At 42.1% G+C, this 21,534-nt stretch overlaps 1 protein-coding gene across 2 annotated transcripts in view; it reads right to left on the reverse strand.

Moving 5' to 3' along the window:
• Window positions 1-1,959: 1,959 nt before the first annotated feature.
• LOC132391080 (cohesin subunit SA-2-like) overlaps window positions 1,960-21,534 on the reverse strand; it is a 136,219-nt gene continuing 116,644 nt past the window's right edge. For both annotated transcript variants that reach the window (XM_059963804.1, XM_059963805.1), the window contains 6 exons: window positions 21,099-21,247; window positions 20,848-20,976; window positions 18,115-18,317; window positions 7,935-8,112; window positions 6,587-6,714; window positions 1,960-5,630 (listed from right to left, as the gene is read on the reverse strand). In XM_059963804.1, the coding sequence (XP_059819787.1) occupies window positions 6,597-6,714; window positions 7,935-8,112; window positions 18,115-18,317; window positions 20,848-20,976; window positions 21,099-21,247 (777 nt within the window). In that variant the 3' untranslated portion in view covers window positions 1,960-5,630; window positions 6,587-6,596. The remainder of the gene's footprint in view (window positions 5,631-6,586; window positions 6,715-7,934; window positions 8,113-18,114; window positions 18,318-20,847; window positions 20,977-21,098; window positions 21,248-21,534) is intronic.

A 21,534-nucleotide genomic window follows, 5' to 3' on the forward strand; every position in this document is an offset into this window, starting at 1 on the left:
TCTTTTAGCCAATATGATTATCACTTTCTTTGCAGTTACACAGCAAGCCCTGAATTTATTCTGCAACTCCCATGTTTGTTGTGGTTGTGCCACAATTTTCATCGGAACCTTTGTTATCAATGTGCTTCATCCTATCATGTTAGCGTAAAATGTTTTTCTGAACAAGACCTTTTTTTTCTACAGCTTCTATTATCAATTAGTTATTTTGCCATCTTATTCTTTGAGAACTTCAAATCAATTTATTACAGTGCCGATGTTGAATCCCCTATGTGTAATATTTTAGGCAGTTCCACCAGTACAGTACCTTTTAATATATTAATTACTGTGCAGTGATTTTTTATCATAAACAATATAACAACCTTCTGCTACCACACTAATTCAAAGTAAAACATGACTCTATCAGAAGATCTAGACATTTCACACTTCAGTTAGAAAAACGCCATTCCAAATGGTCTGTCAATGAACGCTAGCATATTATAATTTAATAAATGAATCATTTGAACCACTTGAATGCTGCTTTGGAGATAACAGAAATCAGTAATTTATTAATGTATCTGAAATTTGTTGTCACTTTAAAAAGATTTTAAAGCAATTGCTTCAAAAATAAGGTTGTTTTGAGTGCTTGATGTTATTATGGAGATGAATATTTTTTCTAAAGAAGTACTCTACATTAACGTGGTGTGATCGATCGACTGTCAGTGTTTTGGTCAAGACTGAGGGGAGATAGCCCGAGCAGAAAAGAGCTAACAGATAATGAGAGGATCCATGTGAGGGGTAGAAGGGAGATGGGAGTGTGGGAATGGTGCCATAAACTGGGAGATGATAGAAGTGACAAATGGTTGAAGAAGACAGAACAAGAATTTGTTTTGTATTGGAATATCAGCTTTATTTAACATGCACAATTACAGTCCTTAACTGGTGAGTACCTTGCAAACTGTCTTTTGATTGAACAAAATGAACAATTACATGAATGACGGAAAAATAACATTTCAATGAATGTAGTTTTGAAATTTCTTATAGCCATGTCTTATTGTTATTTGGAAACAAATATTCTTCAGAATTCTAGTAGATATTTTAATTTGAGCAGAGAATCTCTTTATTTTAAAATTACTGCTACCAAACCAAGTTAAATTCTGAATATTACATCAATTAATAGTTTAAAAAGAACTATCAGCTGTGTACAAATTGAACAAATGTCAAAGCATTATTTGTGGTTTACAGAAAGTGATGCCCTGCTGTCATTGTTAAGCAACTGCAACTACTTAGCTGCACACCAGTAAGAATAATTTATTTTATTTATTGAGACAGTGAGAAATTGGTCCTTTGAGTCATGCCATCCAGCAATCCAACAATTTAATTCTAGCCTCATCACGGAACAAGAACCAACTAACCTACCAAAAGGTACATCTTTGGAGAGTGGGAGGAAACCGGAGCACCCAGAGAACGCCCATGCAGTCATGGATAGAACGTACAAACTCCTTAAAGGCAGTGGCAGGATTTGAATCTGGGTCCCCGGTACTGTAAACTGTTGAGCTAACCACTATACTGCCATGCTGCCCCAAGTTCAAGTCCGTGGCAGTCAGACAACAGCCAGACAATGGCTGTTCTGGTGAAGTGGGGGAGGTTTTCCATAATTCTGGAGCAACATCAAAGCTGAGGTGGCAGAGATGTAAGGAGTGTGGTCCAGTGTGACAGACATGGCAGGAGGTGCCAAGGTAATTTTTGCCAAGAATGAGAATTCTTACAACATGAGCTAGCAGAGAGGAAATTTTAGAAATGCCAAAGTGAGCTGTGGACCAACTGAAATACTGCAGTCACTGGGACAATGTGACATGGTGTTTAGATGTCAAAATTTGCATTTATGTAGTATAATAAAGAATTAGATTGTATGATTTACAGAAAAATATTCTGATTCTATATTTATTTTTGTTGTTATAAATGACTGACACATGGCTGCTGTTGAAATGTGCCCATATTTAGGGAAATAACATCTGTCGTTGGAGCAGAGAGAGTTGACACTATTGTGGCAGCTGTTGGGATTCCTGCAGACCTTGTCACGCTCAGATAGAAGAGTTGTTAATGCAGTGTTGCTGATGGTGTCACTACTAAGGCACCCATGGAATGAACATATCAGCAGATAGATGCTAAATTAAACACTCCCTGTTGGTTTAAGCACACAGTGAACTTTGTAAAATGTTTAAGGAACCTGAGTTTTGAAGCTGCTCATCCAGGTCTCCCAGTGCTTATTGAAATGTCTAGATAGATGTGGAGAGGATGTTTGCTACAATGGGAGAGACTAGGACTAGAGAGCACAGCCTCAGAGTGGAGATGAGGAATTTCTTTAGCTAGAGGGTGGTATATCTGTGAAATTCATTGCCGCAGACAGCTGTGAAGGCTAAGTCATTGGGTATATTTAAAGCAGAGGTTGCTAGGTTCTTGATTAATAAGGACCTAACTTTAAATCTTTGGAATGTGGGAGAATACCAAAACACCTGAAGTAAACCAACATGGCCATGGGGAGAATGTGCTAACTTCTTCCAGGCAACCACAAGAACCCAGATCAGCGAAAGCTGGTGCTGTAAAGCAATTGCACTAAACACTGCAATTTTTAGTGTTTGTTGAACCGTTTCAACCTTCCTCTATTATGAAGACTACATTTTGGCTATGATTATTTTTCTGTTTGTATTTTTAATAGCTTGTGCAAGTACATTATAAAGTCACCTTGGCCTGTACATCTCTGCATATCACTACTATGCAAATAATGTGTCAAATTTTGCCCACTTCTTCCTCCCCCGCCCCCAGTTTTCACCATTGAGGCCTGAAATCGTACATTTAATGAGGAGGCAGGGGAGATATTTAATGCACTGCTTGAGGCAGTGGTATGGCTATTTTACTCTAATTTATGGGGCCCATGTCACACCGTGAGGAGGTATTCAACTGGCATCTGTGACTTCTTTAATTGAAAAGAAAGAATTAAGTACAGATCTCTCCTCATATAGATTTAAAATAGAAATGTCCCTCTTATAACCTGGCTGAACTTCAGATAGTTTTGCTGAGCCATCCTCCAGAAAGTAATCGGTGTAGTACTCACAGAGCTACTTGATCCTGCAGGTTGTAAATCCTGTATTTATGAATTGCACTAGCATCCATTTCAGAAATGCCTCAAAGGTGGTTTGTGTAAAATGTATTAGTGTATTTGTTTGCTATAACTTGGCAGAACATCAATTTACTAAAGGACTCTATTCCGTTTCTTTTATTTTAGAGATACAGCATGGAGCCTGCTGTACTCAATTGCACCCATGTGACCAATTAACCTACTAACCCATCCATCTTTGGAATGTGGGAGGAAATCGGAGCTCCCGGAGGAAACTCACACAGTCACAAAGGGAGAACATAGAAACTCCTTCGAGACAGCGGCAGGAATTGAACCCTGGTCATTGGCACTGTAATACTGTTGTGCTAACTGCTATGCTGCTGTGGTGCCCCATCTTTCCATAGATGCTGCCTGAACTGCCGAGTTCCTTCAGCATTTTGTGTGTGTTAATTCACTGAAGGTTTTTGATTATGTGCCATTGTAAATATAAGCCAGTAAGGTAGATATTTTGTGCAAAATATCCCATTCACAGCATTGAGATTAGTTAATCTTGCTATTTTTCAAAAATGCTAGACTTATAGTCACTGGAGCCATGGGGAGAGACAGGTTAGAGCTAAATTCTACATACTTGTAATACACACACAATGCTGGAGGAACTCGGCAGGCCAAGCAACATTTATGGAAAAAAATAGTCAACGTTTTGGAACAAAACCCTTCGACAGAAGTCTATATTCTTGCATTATTTTCAACAAATAATGTTAAATGTGAGAATTACTGATTCAAAAGCTGAATGATTGAGCAGGAAGAATGTAGGTAAGAAGCAGATCTGACTTGACTTGAAATCAAAAGGGCAATGGTGAATACAGGGGACTCACAGAACCAATCTTATTGTTTACCAGGATTCGTATGATTATTGACCAGGTGACTTGTGTTTCTCAGCCACTTAGATGTTACTGACAAACCACTGTGGTATTGAACCTCAGAACGACAATTTCTTTGTCAGACTGATTTCATAGGGATGGTTGTCCCTTTAGCCTGATTCCCCATTCAATAAAATCCCCAATATCCCTTGGCATATTTAGTCAGGTTAAAATTAATGAATGACCCAGCATTAATTGTGAATCTTTTCTCTAGAAGATGTTAATAAGTTTGCTTTTTTAATGATAATTTTAAATGTTTTGCAGTTGCTTTTTGCTGATTCCAGATTTATTAAATTCAATTTATCTGCAATGGGGGTTTGAAATGACCTTGGCATTGCAGAACTGTAACTAGTCAATTGTACCAAAATTCAGCATCTATTTGGAATCTACTGATAATTACATTTATTAAACATGCTCAAAGTTCTCCTGTAACAAGCATTCTTAGACCTACTTTGGATAATAACAACCTACACTCAGTTACCAGTTTATTAATTACAAGAATTGAAACCGGTGTGGTCTGCTGCTGCTGTAGCCCATCCGCTTCAAAGGCCGATACGTTGTGCATTTAGAGATGCTCTTCAACACACCACTGTCGTAACTCATGGTTATTTGAGTTACTGTCAGCTTGAACCAGTCTGATAATTATTACTCAAACCACTCCATTTGGCACCAAGAAATCGTTACACAGTCAAAGTCACTTAGATCACACTACTTCCCCTTTCTGATGCTTAGTTTGAACTGCAGCTGAATCATATGACCATTGAGTTGCTGCTACATGATTCTGATTAGATATTTGCATTAATGAGCAGGGGTACCTAATAAAGTGGCCACCGCATATAGTCTGCACTTACAATATCAATTTTTTTGCTTCCTTTTCCTAGCTCTCCATTTCTATCTTGCTTTACTTAAATCCTCTCTAACCTCCACTTACACTTTACAGAGAAATAAGATCAAATTGGAGATGGTCTGCCAGTTAAATCCAGTAAAAGCCCTAAATGGGTTGTCTTTATAATACTTTTTTTAAAAAATTCATGATTGACAGATTGGGATACACCTTCTTGAACACTATTGTGTATAATTTTAATAGTTATTGGCATAATTTGATAACCTTCCCCCATTTATTATTTGGCACTCAGCTCTTAATTTCTAAATTCCTAATAAACAAACCCCGTTAGCTATCATACATAATTACACTGAATGACACTTTCTTTTACTCATTTTGTCACCTTGTTTTTTTCTACTGTAATGCTGAAAGTGATGAAATGCAACTCCATCCATTTACCCAAGAATAAAAATGGTGAAAGCACGATATTCTACTTGTACACTAACTATTTTTGAGAGGAAGGAATAAGATCTTACAAGTTGCAGAAATTAATATCCTCTAAAGAACTACCTCAGCCATGGGAGATGTTCTTCTGCAGGGGCTTTTCTGCAAAGAAACTTACTTCTGTTTTACTCCTAGGTACTGCAATAGTACCACCAACAGTTATACATTGGTCTCTGGTTCCAATTATGCTGGTAACATAAATTATTTTATAAGATTTCAGTGTTTTCGACAGCTCCCAATTGGAAATGTTGATGCCGACACTGCCTCGAGATATCCCCCTCACTGGCATCTATGAAAATAACAACAGTACACAATTCTTATTGACATTGAAATACTATTCAAGTCCTGTTGATCTTTTCTATAATTACAGGCCTTGGAAACTTTTTTTGATGAAATTCTTAAACAAATTGCTATAGATGCCTTTCAAGTTGTCCTTGCAAATCACTATACAGAAAGATCTTTTAGGTATGGTCTCTGGTAAAATGTGAGAAACGCTGCAGCTAATTGGCACGTGGCAAGCTTCTGATATTGACTGGAAAACCTATTTTATTTATCCCTCGACCAGCAAAGTAAGTCGGGCAGGACAACTTACTCCGCAGCAATATAGTATCCTTGGCTCTCTTTTATACACCATTGAAGGGAGTCAATAAGGCCTCAGTTTGATAACCCATACAAAATATTAGAACAGTGTGCTGTAGGGTCTTAACATAGAAACGGATCCATCAGCTCACAAAGTCTGCGATAACCACCAAGCACACATTAGCACTAATGATCCAGTTTTATTTCACGCCATACTTCTCTCATCCTCTCCCCACAGATTCTACCACTGACCAACAGATAACATGAGGTGGAGATTTAGCTTCCGAAACCACGCACCTTTTGGGATGTTGTAGGAAAATGGAGTATTTGGAGCAAATCCAAGCGGTCACAGGGAGAGCATGCGAACTCTGCTCATACAATGCCAGAGATTAGGGATTTGATGTACCATTGAAGCAGGGACCCTAGCGTCTGTGCCACTCTGAATTCACCAAACATTTTTGATCACAAAGATTAAATTGAAACATGTCTCTATATATATATTTTAGATTTCAATCTGACAGAAATAATCAAACAATTATTTATAGCTCTTACAGCAGGAAAGGATATTAGTTTACTTCAAAAAAAATTGCAGTATCTTTTTGATCCATATTTCCAATACTTAAGGGGGAAAATAATAAATACAAGCAGACTCATTCTAAGACTTACCAGATTCACATCAGTCATTATCAATATCCAATATTTCATTCAAGTCATCAAGGTCACTTTCAGGTGATTTAGCTGCATCTTCTGTTGCTATATTCTCTGTGACTTCCATTGTGGTGATGCCATACTCACTAAAGGAGAAAGAGTTCATATAATTTCACACACACATGCATATTTCCATTTTCACCAAAAGGCCAGCTTCTATCCCCCTTTATAAGACCTAAAAGTATGTCCTGTACATTAAAGATGAACTCTTGATCTCTGAATTGTACTAACACTATAATATGCCCTCCATTTCTGATTTTCCTTTTGTATCACCTTGAGGTACAGTACTGTGCAAAATTCTTAGGCTCATGTATATAGCTATGGTGCCTAAGACTTTTGAACAAAACTGAATATTGTCTTTCCAGTTACCAAATAACACTTAATATGACTGAGGTAATACAAAGCTATGTACTCTTTTTTGTTTCCCCAACCACCTTCATATTTTAATCAAATATACAGTAATGTGCAAAAGTTTTGGGCACCCTAGCTATGTCCTTAAGGACTTTTGAACAGAATTGTACTTAAGCTTAGAGTGACCAGTCTGAATGGCATACAAAGTAGAGGTTTTCACTGTATCATAGTGCATGTGGCAACAAAAAACACAATTGCCATTCCCTTCTCGTGATGTTTTACCATTCAGGGACAACACCTCTCTTTTAACCTTGACATCTCCCACCATTCCAGGTGAGGAAATTACACTTCCATTTGAACATACCGTATTCACGTTCTGTTGGCGTGTGGCCAAGTGGTTAAGGCGTTCATCTAGTGATCTGAAGGTCGTTAGTTCAAGCCTCAGTTAAGGCAGCATGTTGTGTCCTTGAGCAATGCATGTAACCACACATTGCTCTGTGACAACACCGGTGCCAAGCCATATCGGCCCTTGCCCTTGGACAACATCAGTGGCATGGTGAGGGGAGACTTGCAGCATAGGCAACTGCCAGTCTCGCATACAACCTTGCCCAGGCCTGCACCCTGGAAACTTTTCAAGGCGCAAATGCATGGTCTCTCGAGACTAACGGATGCCTATGTTCACATTCCATGTTCAACCAGTTAGTTTGATGCTAATATCTAGATCTGAACTTTTAACCAGTTCCTCACTGTCTGAGGAGGCAAACCATACCCCAAAACAATACTGCATTTCAGCAGCGAAGGAGAGGAAGTAAAAAGTAAATAATCTGCTGATAATCTGCCCAACAATAGTTGTAGGTTACTTACTGTGGGCAAATCGAATTTCTCAAAACCTAATTCTTCTCTCCAGAAGAGAGATAGCAAAGGACAATAAAAAGCAAGTTAAACTAAAATCTACCTGCAAGGTGACTGTAAACCATCCTTGTCCACTGGATCTTCCTTTACACAACTCCCCATCTGGTTTACGTCCCTCTCACTTTCTCTGAGCTCCGTCGACTTTAACTGAGACATCAGAAAGTTGGGTAATGGCTTTCTCTGCTGTTCCTCATTCAGTGCCACACTACTAATGCTGTCCCCTGTGAGGGAAAATAAAGATTAATTTCTCACATGTACAGCAAAATACCGAAACATACAGTGAAATGTGCTGTGTCAAATGAAATCAGTGAGGGTTGTGGCAGGGCAGCCCACATATGTCACTGCGCTACCAGCGCCAACATAATATGACCAGAACTCATTATTATTTTTGGAATGTAGGAGGAAACCAGAGCACCCAGAGAAAACCAATGCAGTCATGGAGAGAACGTACATACTCCTTACAGACGGCAGCGGGAATCAAACCCCCAATCAATTATCACTGACACTATAAAGTGACCACTAGCTCTGTAACGTAATGTTACCATGCTACCCTGCTGGAAATGGTAGAAGTACAGGGCTTCATGTGTAAAGAATATTATTGTTACAGACATTACCCCTCAGAGAGGCTCAATAATATTTAAATATCACTCCTAACAGATATTACACCATAATTATTTTCTAAACATGGAGTTTAGAAGAACAAGGGGAGGTCTGATGGAAACCAATCGAATATTGAAAGACCTAGACAAAGTGGATGTGGACAGGATGTTTCCTATAGTGGGGGAGTCTGGACCAGAGGACACAGCCTCAGAATAAAAGGATATCCCTTCAGAACAGATGAGAAGGAATTTCTTTAGCCAGAGAGTGGTGGAGCTGTGGAACTTATTCCCACAAATGGTTGTGGGAGCCAAGCCATTAGTATACTTAAAGCGGAGGTTGATAGGTTCTTGATTAGTAAGGGTGTCAAAGGTTACAGAGAGAAGACAGGAGAATGGGGTTGAGAGGGATAATAAATTAGCCACCATGGAATGGCAGAAGAGACTCAATGGGCCAAATAGCCTAATTAGAAACAGAAAACCTACAGCACAATACAGGCCCTTTGGCCCACAATGCTGTGCCGAACATGTACTTACTTTAGAAATAACCTAGGATTACCCATGGCCCTCTATTTTTCTGAGCTCCATATCCCTGTCCAGGAGTCTCTTAAAAGACCTTACCGTATCTGCCTCCACCACCGACACCAGCTGTCCACTCTCTCTGTAAAAAAACCTACCCTTGACATCTCCTCTGTACCTGCTTCCAAGTACCTTAAAACTGTGCCTTCTCACGTTAGCCATTTCAGCCCTGGGGAAAAAGCCTCTGACTACATGATCAATGTCTCTCATCATCTTATACACCTCTGTCAGGTCACTTCTCATCCTCCGTCTCTCCAAGGAGAAAAGGCCTAGTTCACTCAACCCATTCTCATAAGGCATGCTCCCCAATCCAGGCAACATCCTTGTAAATCTCCTCTGGACCCAGTCTAAAGTTTCTACATCCTTCCTGTAGTGAGGTAACCAGAACTGAGCACAGTACTCCAAGTGGTGGCTGAACAGGGTCCTATATAGCTGTAGCATTACATCTTAGTTCTTGATCTCAATCCCACAGTTGATGAAGGCCCATACACCGTACATCTTCTTAACCACACAGTCAACCTGCACAGCAGCTTTGAGTGTCCTATGAATTCGGACCCCAAGATCCCTCTGATCCTGCACACTGATAGACAGACAGACATACTTTATTGATCCTGGGGGAAATGGGTTTCATTACAGTCGCACCAACCAAGAATAGTGTAGAAATATAGCAATATAAAACCATAAATAATTAAATGATAATAAATAAATTATTCCAAGTGGAAGTAAGTCCAGCATATTGGCTCAGGGTGTCTGACACTCCAAGGGAGGAGTTGTAAAGTTTGATGGCCACAGGCAGGAATGACTTCCTATGACGCTCAGTGTTGCATCTCGGTGGAATGAGTCTCTGGCTGAACGTACTCCTGTGCCTAACCAGTACATTATGGAGTGGATGGGAGTCATTGTCCAAAATGGCATGAAACTTGAACAGCATCCTCTTTTCAGACACCACTGTCAAAGTCCAGTTCCACCCCAACAACATTACTGGCCTTACGAATGAGTTTGTTGATTCTGTTGGTATCCTCTACCCTCAGCCTGCTGCCCCAGCACACAACAGCAAACATGATAGCACTGGCCACCACAGACTCGTAGAACATCCTCAGCATCGTCCGGCAGATGTTAAAGGACCTCAGTCTCCTCAGGAAGTAGAGACGGCTCTGACCCTTCTTGTAGACAGCCTCAGTGTTCTTTGACCAGTCCAGTTTATTGTCAATTCGTATCCCCAGGTATTTGTAATCCTCCACCACGTCCACACTGACCCCTTGGATGGAAACAGGGATCACCGGTGCCTTAGCCCTCCTCAGGTCCACCACCAGCTCCTTAGTCTTTCACATTAAGCTGCAGATGATTCTGCTCACACCATGTGACAAAGTTTCCCACCATAGTCCCGTACTTTGCCTCATCTCCCTTGGTAATGCATCCAACTATGGCAGAGTCATCAGAAAACTTATGAAGATGGCAAGACTTTGTGCAGTAGTTGAAGTCCGAGGTGTAGATGGTGAAGAGAAAGGGAGACAGGACAGTCCCCTGTGGAGCCCCAGTGCTGCTGACCACTCTGTCTGACACACAGTGTTGCAAGCGCACGTACTGTGGTCTGCCAGTCAGGTAATCAATAATCCATGACACCAGGGAAGCATCCACCTGCATCACTGTCAGCTTCTCACCCAGCAAAGCAGGATGGATGGTGTGGAACGCACTGGAGAAGTCAAAAAACATGACCCTCACAGTGCTCGCCTGCTTGTCCAGGTGGGTGTAGATATGGTTCAGCAGGTAGACGATGGCATCCTCAACTCCTAGTCAGGGCTGGTAGGCAAACTGGAGGGGGTCTAAGTGTGGCCTAACCATAGGACGGAGCTGCTCTAGAACAAATCTCTCCAGGGTCTTCATGATGTGGGAGGTCAATGCCACCGGTCTGTAGTCATTGGAACCACTGGGGCACGGCGTCTTCAGTACAGGAATGAGGCAGGACGATGGCCAAGCGTCTTACTATTAATACTATATTTTGCCATCATATTTGACCTACCAAAATGAACCACTTTACACTTATCTGGATTGAACTCCATCTGCCACTTCTCAGCCCAGTTTTACATCCTATCAATGTCCCGCTGTAACCTCTGACAGCCCTCCACACTATCCACAACACCTCCAACCTTTGTGTCATCAGCAAATTTACTAACCCATCCATCCACTTCCTCATTCCAGGTCGTTTATAAAAATCATGAAGAGAAGGGGTCCCAGAATAGATCCCTCAGGCACACCACTGGTCACCGACCTCCATGCAGAATATGACCCATCTACGATGACTCTTTGCCTTCTGTGGGCAAACCAATTCTGGATCCACCAAGCAAGGACCCCTTGGATCCCATGCCTCCTTACTTTCTCAATAAGCCTTGCATGGAGCATCTTATAAAAAGTCTTGCTAAAATCCATATAAACTACATCTACTGCTTTACCTTCATCAATGTGTTTAGTCATATCCTCAAAAAGTTTAATCAGGCTCATAAGGCACGACCTGCCTTTGACAAAGCCATGCTGACTATTCTTAATCATATTATGCCTCTCCAAATGTTCATAACTCCTGTCTCTCAGGATCTTCTCCATCAACTTACCAACCATTGAAGTAGCACTCACTGATCAATAATATCCTGGGCTATCTCTGCTCCCTTTCTTGAATAAGGGAACAACATCTGCAACCCTCCAATCCTCTGGAACCTCTCCCGTCCCCATTGATGATGCAAAGATCATTGCCAGAGGCTCCGCAATCTCCTCCCTTGCCTCCCACAGTAGCCTGGGGTACATCTCATACGGTCCTGGTGACTTATCCAACTTGATACTTTCCAAAAGCTCCAGCACATCCTCTTTCTTAATATCTACATGCTCAAGCTTTTCAGTCTGCTATAAGTCATTCCTACAATCACCAAGGTCCTTTTCCATAGTGAATACTGAGGTAAAGTATTCATTAAGTACCTCCGCTACCTCCTCTGGTTCCGTACACACCTTTCCACTGTCACACTTGATTGGTCCTATTCTCTCACACCTCATCCTCTTGCTCTTCACATACTTGTAGAATGCCTTGGGGTTTTCCTTAATCCTGCTCGCCAAGGCCTTCTCATGGCCCCTTCTGGCTCTCCTAATTTCATTCTTAAGCTCCTTCCTGCTAGCCTTATAATTTTCTAGATCTCTATCATTACCTAGTTTTTTGAACCTTTCGTAAGCTTTTTTTTTCTTCTTGACTAGCTTTTCAACAGCCTTTGTACACCATGATTTCTGTAGCCTACCATCCTTTCCTTGTCTCATTGGAACATACCTATGCAGAACGCCACGCAGATATCCCCTGAACATTTGACACATTTCTGCCAGCCATACATTTCCCTGAAAATATCTGCTCCCAATTTATGCTTCCAAGTTCCTGCCCGATAGCTTCATATTTCCCCTTACTCCAATTACACGTTTTCTTGACTTTTCTGCTCCTATCCCTCTCCAATGCTATGGTAAAGGAGATAGAATTGTGATCACTATCTCCAAAATGCTCTCCCACTGAGAGACCTGACACCTGATCTGGTTCATTTCCCAATACCAGATCAAGTACAGCCTCTCCTCTTGTAGGCTTATCTACACATTGTGACAGAAAACCTTCCTGAGCACACCTAACAAACTCCACCCCATCTAAACCCCTTGTTCTAGGGACATGCCTATCAATATTGGGGAAATTTAAATCTCCCATCACAATAACCCTGTTATTTTTGCACCGTTCCAGAATCTGTCTCCCTATCTGCTCCTCAATGTCCCTGTTACTATTGGGTGGTCTATAAAAAGCACCCAGTAGAGTTATTGACCCCTTCCTGTTTCTAACTTCCACCCACAGAGACTCGGTAGACAATCCCTTCATGACTTCCTCTGCAGCCGTGTCACTATTTCTGATCAACAATGCCACCGCTTTTGCCTCCCTCCCTGTCCTTTTTGAAATATCTAAAGCCTGGCACTCTAAGTAACCATTCCTGCCTCTGAGCCATCCAAGTCTCTGTAATGGCCACAATATCATAGCTCCAAGAACTGATCCACGCTCTAAACTCATCTGCTTTGTTCATGATACTCCTTGAATTAAAATAGACACATCTCAAACCATCGGTCTGAGGGCATCCCTTCTCTATCAACTGCCTGTCCTCCCTCACACACTGTCTGCAAGTTTTCTCTATTTGTGAGCCAATTTCCCCGTCGTCTGCCTCTTTAGTTCGGTTCCCACACCCCCCAGCATTTCTAGTTTAAACTCTCCCCAATAGCCTTAGCAAACCACGCTGTCAGGATATTGGCCCCCCTGGGATTCAAGTGCAACCCGTCCTTTTTATACAGGTCACACCTGCCCCAAAAGAGGTCCAAATGATCCAGAAATCTGAGTCCCTGGCCTCTGCTTCAATTTCTCAGCCACACATTTATCCTCAACCTCACCCTATTCCTACACTCACTGTCGCATGGCACAGGCAGTAATCCCGAAATTACTACCCTTGTGGTCTTGTTTCTCATAATTCCCTGGAGTCTGTTTTCAGGACCTCCTCCCTTTTCCTACCTATGTCGTTGGTACCAATATGTACCACAACCTCTGGCTGTTCACCTTCCCACTTCAGGATATCATGGACGCGAACAGGAACATCCCAGACCCTGGTACCTGGGTGGCAAACTACCATCTGTGTTTCTTTCCTGCGTCCACAGAATCACTTGTCTGACACCCTAACTATAGAGTCCCCTATCACTGCTGCCATCCTCTTCCTTTCTCTACTCTTCTGAGTCGCACGGCCACTCTGTGCCAGAGGCACGGCTACTGTTCCTTCCTCCATCTAGGTCGTCCCCCACAACAGTACTCAAACAGGAGTACTTATTGTTAAGGGGCACAGCCACAGGGGTACTCTCCAGTACCTGACTCTTGCCCTTCCCTCTCCTGACTGTTACCCACTTATCTGTCTCCTGAGGCCCTGGTGTGGCTACTTCGCAGACATACTTCCTATTCCTATTCTTCACAAGTAATTTACCGCACCTCGACCTGTTATTGCCAAAGCACTCCTACTCTGACTCCCTCTACTCCGACACGCATTCTACAAAGCTGTCTCCTTCTAAAATTTTTCCCGCCAGCCAATCTCGCTGACATCCACGTGCCTGCTCAGTCTTGCCTCGATGAAACCGCTGAAGAAAAAATGATCTTTTAAATTCTTTCTGCCGGTCTGACTCACTGACGCCTATGCCCCTTCACTGTCCTGCCTCGATCCTAATTCTAGGATTCTAGTAATTCTACTCCTATGTCTTAGGGGCTTAAAACTCCAAAGTACACTGAGGTTCCAGCATTATCAAAGTCTCCAATCATTACTCCCATGTCAGTAATTAACAGGCTTAACTGAGCGGAGAGATAGAATGTGTTTTTCTGACTCACTCATTCACAGGATGTGGGACTGGCTGACATCACCTTTGCAGAGATGACTGTAAGCCACAGTGGTGAAGTGCCACGGTTTATGTGGTACAGGTGCCAACAGGCAGGGAGCTCCAGGGTACAGAGCCAGCCGTGACGAAGAAACAGCAATATGTTATAATGTTACAGCATGGAGGGGAAGGTAGTGAGTTGAATAACATGTCTGCAAGTGACACAAAAATATTGAGAAAGATACGTTCAGCTGTAGGGTGATGCCAACAAGTTGGTAAAATAGGGCGGGAAATGCAAACAGAAATTTAATTCTGAAAGCTGATTAATCAGGTGAATGGTAGGGTTTTACTACTGAGGAACGGAGGGACATGTCTAAAAATTGCTAGAAGAAACCACACAGATAAAGTGTTAAAGAAGTTATATAGGACATTTTCTTTCATTGGCCAAGACAAAGAATAAAGAGTATAGAAAGGTTTTTTTTTGTTTTAATTGTGTTCTTTCTTGTATAATGCTTTACAATTTATAAGGACTCAAAGGTAACAGATACAAAGCTGGAGAATTGTCTGCAGTCTTGATCACCACACTATAGGAAGGACATGGCTGCACTGGAGAGGATGCCAAGAAGATTCACCGAGATTCTGTGTGAGGTAGAGTACTTCAGCTGCAAGGAAAGGCTAGATAGGCTGGTTTTGTTTTCCCCAAAGCAGAGAATGTTGAAGACTGACCCAATTATATAAAATGAAGGATATACTGTAGACAGGATAGATAGTGGGAAACTTTGACCATTAGCAGAGGTGTCTATAACCCAAGGGCATGGATTTACAATAAGGACTAGGAGACCTAAGGGTACTTAAGGAAAATGTTTTCATACAAAGTGTGATTGAGATCGGGAATACCCTGCCTGAGGGGGCAATGGAGGACAATACTCTCACCATATTTAAAAACTATCACCATGGAATACAAGGCTATAGGCCGAGGGCTGGGAAACAGGATTAGTGTGGAAAGGTGCTGATCATCAGCAAAGATATAGTGGATCGAAGTGATGCATGCCAAGACTTATAAGCAGCTCACTAAAACCTCCAGATAAGATCATAAGATGGCACTAGCATACAAGGTTCCTTCAGTCGACATCTTCCAGATGGCTCCTGAAAATGTGTCTCACTTTTTTTTACATCTGTTTTTTACCTTAAGTGTGTTTCTGGGATTGTTAGAGCCCACAGTTTACAGTTAGGAGACGGTTTGAGTCAGCCATCGCTTTGCTGTGTCTGAGAAGATTCCGGGAAGCGAGCGCAAACTAGGACAGCTTTGATGCAAAGAAACTTTGAGACAGTGTGAACCGATGTTTGACTCCATTTCATCGGTTAAAATGTCCACCAGTCACTGCTTAAACCTTTGAGGAAGACTGAGACATCAAGGCAAATGCGAAAGGCTACCGAGAGTTCAGCACTGACTGCCTGCCTTTTGATTGCTGCTGGAGAAGGAATCTGTGAGCGACCTAGCACTGTGTGGCTCACTGTGGCAGGCAGTAGGCCTCTCTGCCTCTTGTGGTGTCCCTCTCTTTTGATGAATGTCGATGATACTGTAGGATGGTTTTGTGAGTTCTGCATTTATGATTCGGACTATTGTGTTTATGGACTATGGACCTTTTCACACTTACAGTTTGTACATACTGCCTTTTTATAGCCAGATCCTTTTCCGTTTTGTTGTGCAAGGGGACGGTGTTTGGGGGTTGATGTTCTGTTGCGTTCTATTCATTTTTCTGTATGGGGGAGGGTTGTTTTTGAGAGTCGATGTTCCTGTTCATTTTGAGCAGTGGGGAGGGGGGGGGTTCATGATCAGGATGCCTTTCTTTTTTGTGCAGGGGGAGGGGTTGATGTTTCTCTCCGAACAACTTTCATGTTCTTTCTTTGTTTCGTGGCTATCTGGAGAAGACAGATTTCAGAGTTATATTTGGATATATGCTTTGATAATAAATGAACCTCTGAAGATATAGGAGAACAATTAGGCTATTTGGCCCATTGAGTCTGCCCTGCCAATAGATCGTAGCTGATCTATTCTCCCCCTCATTCCCAATCTCCTGCGTTCATCCCGTAGCATTTAGCGATTCATTCATTCATTCATTCACTTACTGAGGCACAGTGTGGTATAAGCCTTTCCGGCCCTTCGGGTCGTGCCCCCCAGCAACCCCCAATTTCACCCTCACCTAGTCACGGGACAATTTATCATTTGACCTACCAACCATTAAGTCTTTGGACTGTGGGAGGAAACCCACACAGTTATGCCAAGTATGTACAAACTCCTTACAAAGAGCAGCGGGAATTGAACCTGTAGTGCTATTACTGTAAAGTTTTGTGCTAACCACCAGGCTACCATGCCTACCTGCACTACAATGGACTTTGTTTCCCAATTGTATTCTTTCTGGTACTGTATAATGTATTATTTATGCTTTCCCTGTGAGTGCCACTTTTATGATGCTGCTGCAGGTAAGTTTTTCATTGCACCCGTGCATGAGACAATCAGTTCGACTTTGGTAGCCACACACTACAACTCAAATCAAACAAAATACAAAGGGCGTTTCTCGACATGTGCTTTCATAAGAACATAAGTGTCAGCCATCTGGCCTGTCGAGCCTGTTCTGCCATTCAACAAGATCATGGCTGTGGACTCAGCTCCACCTACCTGCCTTTTCCCCACACCCCTTATTTTCCCAGCATTGCAAAATCCTATCGAACTGTGTTTTAATTAATGAGGTAACCTCTACTGCTTCACAGATTCGCTATTCTCTGGGAAAAGCAGTTTCTCCTTATTTCCATCCTAGATCTTGTATCTTTGGACTATGTCCACGGCTCTAGTCTCCAAATCTGAGGAAGGACATTCTTGCTATTGAGGGAGTGCAGCGTAGGTTCACGAGGTTGATTCCCAGGATGGTGGGACTGTCGTATGTTGAAAGATTGGAGCGAATGGGCTTGTATACACTGGAATTTATAAGGATGAGAGGGGATCTGATTGAAACGTATAAGATTATTAAGGGACTGGACACGCTAGAGGCAGGAAAAATGTTCCCAATGTTGGGGGAGTCCAGAACCAGAGGCCACAATTTAAGAATAAGGGGTAGGCCATTTAGAACAGAGTTGACGAAAAACTTTTTCACCCAGAGAGTTGTGGATCTGTGGAATGCTCTGTCTCAGAAGGCAGTGGAGGCCAATTCTCTGGATGCTTTCAAGAAAGAGTTAGATAGAGCTCTTAAAGATAGCGGAGTCAAGGGATATGGGGAGAAGGCAGGAATGGGGTACTGATTGTGGATGATCAGCCATGATCACATTGAATGGCGGTGCTGGCTCGAAGGGCAGAATGGCCAACTCCTGCACCTATTGACAATTGTCTAGTCTCAATTTACAGTGGAAACAATTTTCCTGCCTCTATCTTAATCTCTATCATAATCTTTCTAAAAGATCACCTCTTCTGAATCTCAGTGAGCATAATCCAGGCGATTCAATCTCTCCTTATTTCCAATATCAACCTGCAGAACCTCCTCTGCACTGCCACCAAAGCCAGTACATCTTTCCTTAAGTAGGGACACCAGAACTTTAGGTGCTGCCTCACCAGTACCCTGCACAGTTGTGGTGTAGCCTCGCTCAACTCACCCGTTTGGTGTTGTCTTTTCAGGGATGCTGCTTTGGAACTGTGTTGTGCTGGTGATGGTGGGCTCCTGTCATCACTACTTATGGAAGTTGTCTCATCATCCCTGGTGTCCAACAAGGACCGCTTGTATGAGACGAGTGGGAGCCACCCCTCTCCACTCTCTGCTAACATCTGGTCTGTTACAAATCTCTCCAGGTAGTTGAGTCTGAGAGGGAAAAAAAAGAGTGGTCAAAGCCATTAACGATAAACAGTAGGTAGTCATACAGTCACAGTACACTACAGCACTTCTGTGCTGAACTATTGATCTGGCTAATCCCATTGACCTGCAGCCAGACCACAGCCCTCCGTACCCCTCCCATCCATGTACCTATCCAAATCTCTCTTGTATTCCACTGTATTTCCCAACAATTACCAGAGTCACCCCAGACCTTCAGGGGCACAGCCCTCTCTATCACAGCTAGCGTGTGCAGGAAATACAGGAGCCTGAAGTCCCACACCACCAGGTTCAGAAACAGCTACATTCTTACAAGCTACAGGTTTGTGAACAGACCGCCACAACCCTCGGCAACAGAGCACTGCGGATCACCTTGTGAACTACTAGGGACTTGTCTTCGCTAGTGCCATTTTTTTCCTTGCACTAAGGTCCTGCTGTTACACGGTCTTGTTTTCTTACTATATTGTATAATTTGATGTATAATTCAAATTTTCGGGCATAGTCAGTAGCTACAGGCTTCTGTTGCAACTACAAACAAGTTTTTCCTTTGTACCGTACCTGTGCACAAGACAATCAGCTTGTGCTGATGAGTGTGATTGACTTGTTTACAAAATTATGAGGAATATAAATAGGGTGAATGCTTGCAGGCTGGACTGGACTGAGAGGTCGTAGGTTTAGAATTACTTAGTTACTGCCTGTTATGTGCTGGCGTTTAGGGCAGCAATGAAGGTCCTCCATCTCTGGCGGTGTTCACGGCTTCCTTCATCATGTCAGTAGCTTCCTCCCGGTTTTCGCTACTGCCAGTCATGCAAGTCCCAGGTGGAGACTCAGGAATACCGTCACACTCAGATATAGAAGGATTCTTCATTGCTGTTTCCCTAACAACCTTGTTTTACCAGTCAAGGTTGTTAGCCCTGAGATGAACCTCAAAACCTGGAGGACCAGTGGACCACTCTTGGCCTGGCCTCTACCCCTTGACCTGTTTAGCACAGGTGACCCTACCAAGACCCAAAGCATAAAGCCCTGACTCCAGCCAACATAGCCCTCTGGGTCTTTGAGAATTGCAAGCCTTCAAGTCACAGCATCAAGTTTGTGATTCTCTTGGAGGATGGGTTTAGGGTAAAACACACACAAAGTGTTGAAGGAATTCAACAGGACAGGCAGCATCTATGGAGAGGAATAAACAGTCAGTACTTTAGGCTGTGACCCTTCATCAGCATTTGGTACGTGTAATTCTGGATTTCCAGTATCCCTTGTTTATTACCCGCCCCCTGGTGTTCTGAAACCTAATTATAATTTTACAGTACAATCTGATAAGCTAAATTCCTGGCAAACCACAGTTTGAACATTCCTTCCTGAGATGTACTTTGCTTATATGTTTAGGGTAAAAGGTGAAAAATGAACGTGAGAGGGAACTTCTTCAGTCAGAGGGCAGTGCAAATGTTGAAGAGCTGCCCACTGAAGTGATAAATGCAAGTTCAACTGTAACGTTTAAGAGAAAGTCGATAGGCTGTGTTCTGGGTGCACAGTCTGACTAGGCAGTCAGAGGACTATCGTCTGACTAGGCATAAATTAGGCCAGCATGAACTAGATGGGCTAAAGGACCTGATTCTAGCTAGTAGTGCTGTACGACTCTATCACTCTAAAATAAATATAATGACACAAGTGAAAGTTGAGAGAGAGTAAAAGTTACAGTACTGTGGAAAAGTATAAGGGGGATGTAAACAAATTCCATAAAGTGATGATGCTTTCAAAAATAATGAAATGAAAAGTTTCTAAACATCAAAAAATTACTATAAAGAACAGTAAATAGTAAAAACTAAATTAAATCAATATTTGGTGTGACCACCCTTTGCCTTTAAAACTGTATCAGCCCTCTTAGGTACACTGTCATGCAGTTTTATAAGAAAGTTGGCTGGTTGGTTGTTCTAAGTGTCTTGGAGAACTTGCCACAGTTGTTCTGCAGGCTTTAGCTGCCTTGCTTGTTTCCATCTCTCCAGCTAATCCCAGAAAGCCTTAATGATATTGAGATCAAGGCTCTGTGGATGCCATACCATCTGAAACCAGATTTAAAAATCTAGCTTACCCAAGACTTTTGCACAGTACCGTATATAGGATCTCCCCTCATTCTCCTGCACTCTCCGGAACTAACCTATTTCACACAATACTCCCAATTTGGCCTCACCAACATCTTAAACAATTTTGCGACACTGTATATTATGATAATTTATATTAATTTGAGTTTATGTCATTTATATTCATCATTTAACGGACTGTTGCAAAAAGAAAACTCATTTCCATGGCATCTCATGTCCTGGATTTGTACTTAAACTTGCAATGCGGTAAAGAAATATTAACAAATCATCATTGTGGAAAGTTTGTAGTGTATATTGGGTTGAGTGGAGATGGTCACATCAATACTGTGAGTTCTATGTACTGACTGGATGACCAAGTTCTTCTATAAAGAGAGACAACAGAAATCGGTACCCAGTTATGAACTCAGAATAATTGCTCCACTTACACTGTTTTCTTGTCTGTCTTCAGCAGCTTTGAGGAAAACTCACTCAAGATATCCAGGAATGGCAGATTAGGGGGAGGCTGATTCTTACCCTTTTCACTGAGATCGCTGAAGGCAAACTCAATGCCGTTTCTGTCAAAAGAGATGATGTGCAATGGGTCAGCAATGAAAATACATGATGGTAAAATAAAAATAATTCTTAAAGGCAGAATGACTGTTCGTAAATAAGACAGAAGAAATAGGAAAAGTTGTACTTGTGCAACATGGCCATTGCTTCCCTGGTTTTCAACTGGTCCAAGCCAAAGGTCAGCGAGAAGCGCCTGGCCAAGTCCTTTATACTGATGAACGGCTGAAACCATCTGGTTACACTGGAGCCTTGAGCTTGCAGCAGTTCACTGAACAGCTGTAGTAACAAATGAATTAAGGAAAACATAAAGCCAAAGTTTCCAACTCAAAATTAACTGTTCTTCATCCTGTCAATTTCAAGAAAATTAATTTTTAAAAAAGCAACCAAAGCTACTAATCTACTTCCTCAGGAGGGTAGAGAAATTTGGCATGTCCTCATTAGCCCTTAACAATTTTTAATCAATGCACAATAGAATGCATCCTCTCTGGATTCATAGTGGCTTGGAATGGCAGCTGCTCTGCACATGACTGCAAGAAGCTCCAGAGAGCTGCAGACACTGTTCA

This window comes from Hypanus sabinus, chromosome 3, assembly GCF_030144855.1.
Source record: "Hypanus sabinus isolate sHypSab1 chromosome 3, sHypSab1.hap1, whole genome shotgun sequence".
Taxonomy (NCBI): domain Eukaryota; kingdom Metazoa; phylum Chordata; class Chondrichthyes; order Myliobatiformes; family Dasyatidae; genus Hypanus; species Hypanus sabinus.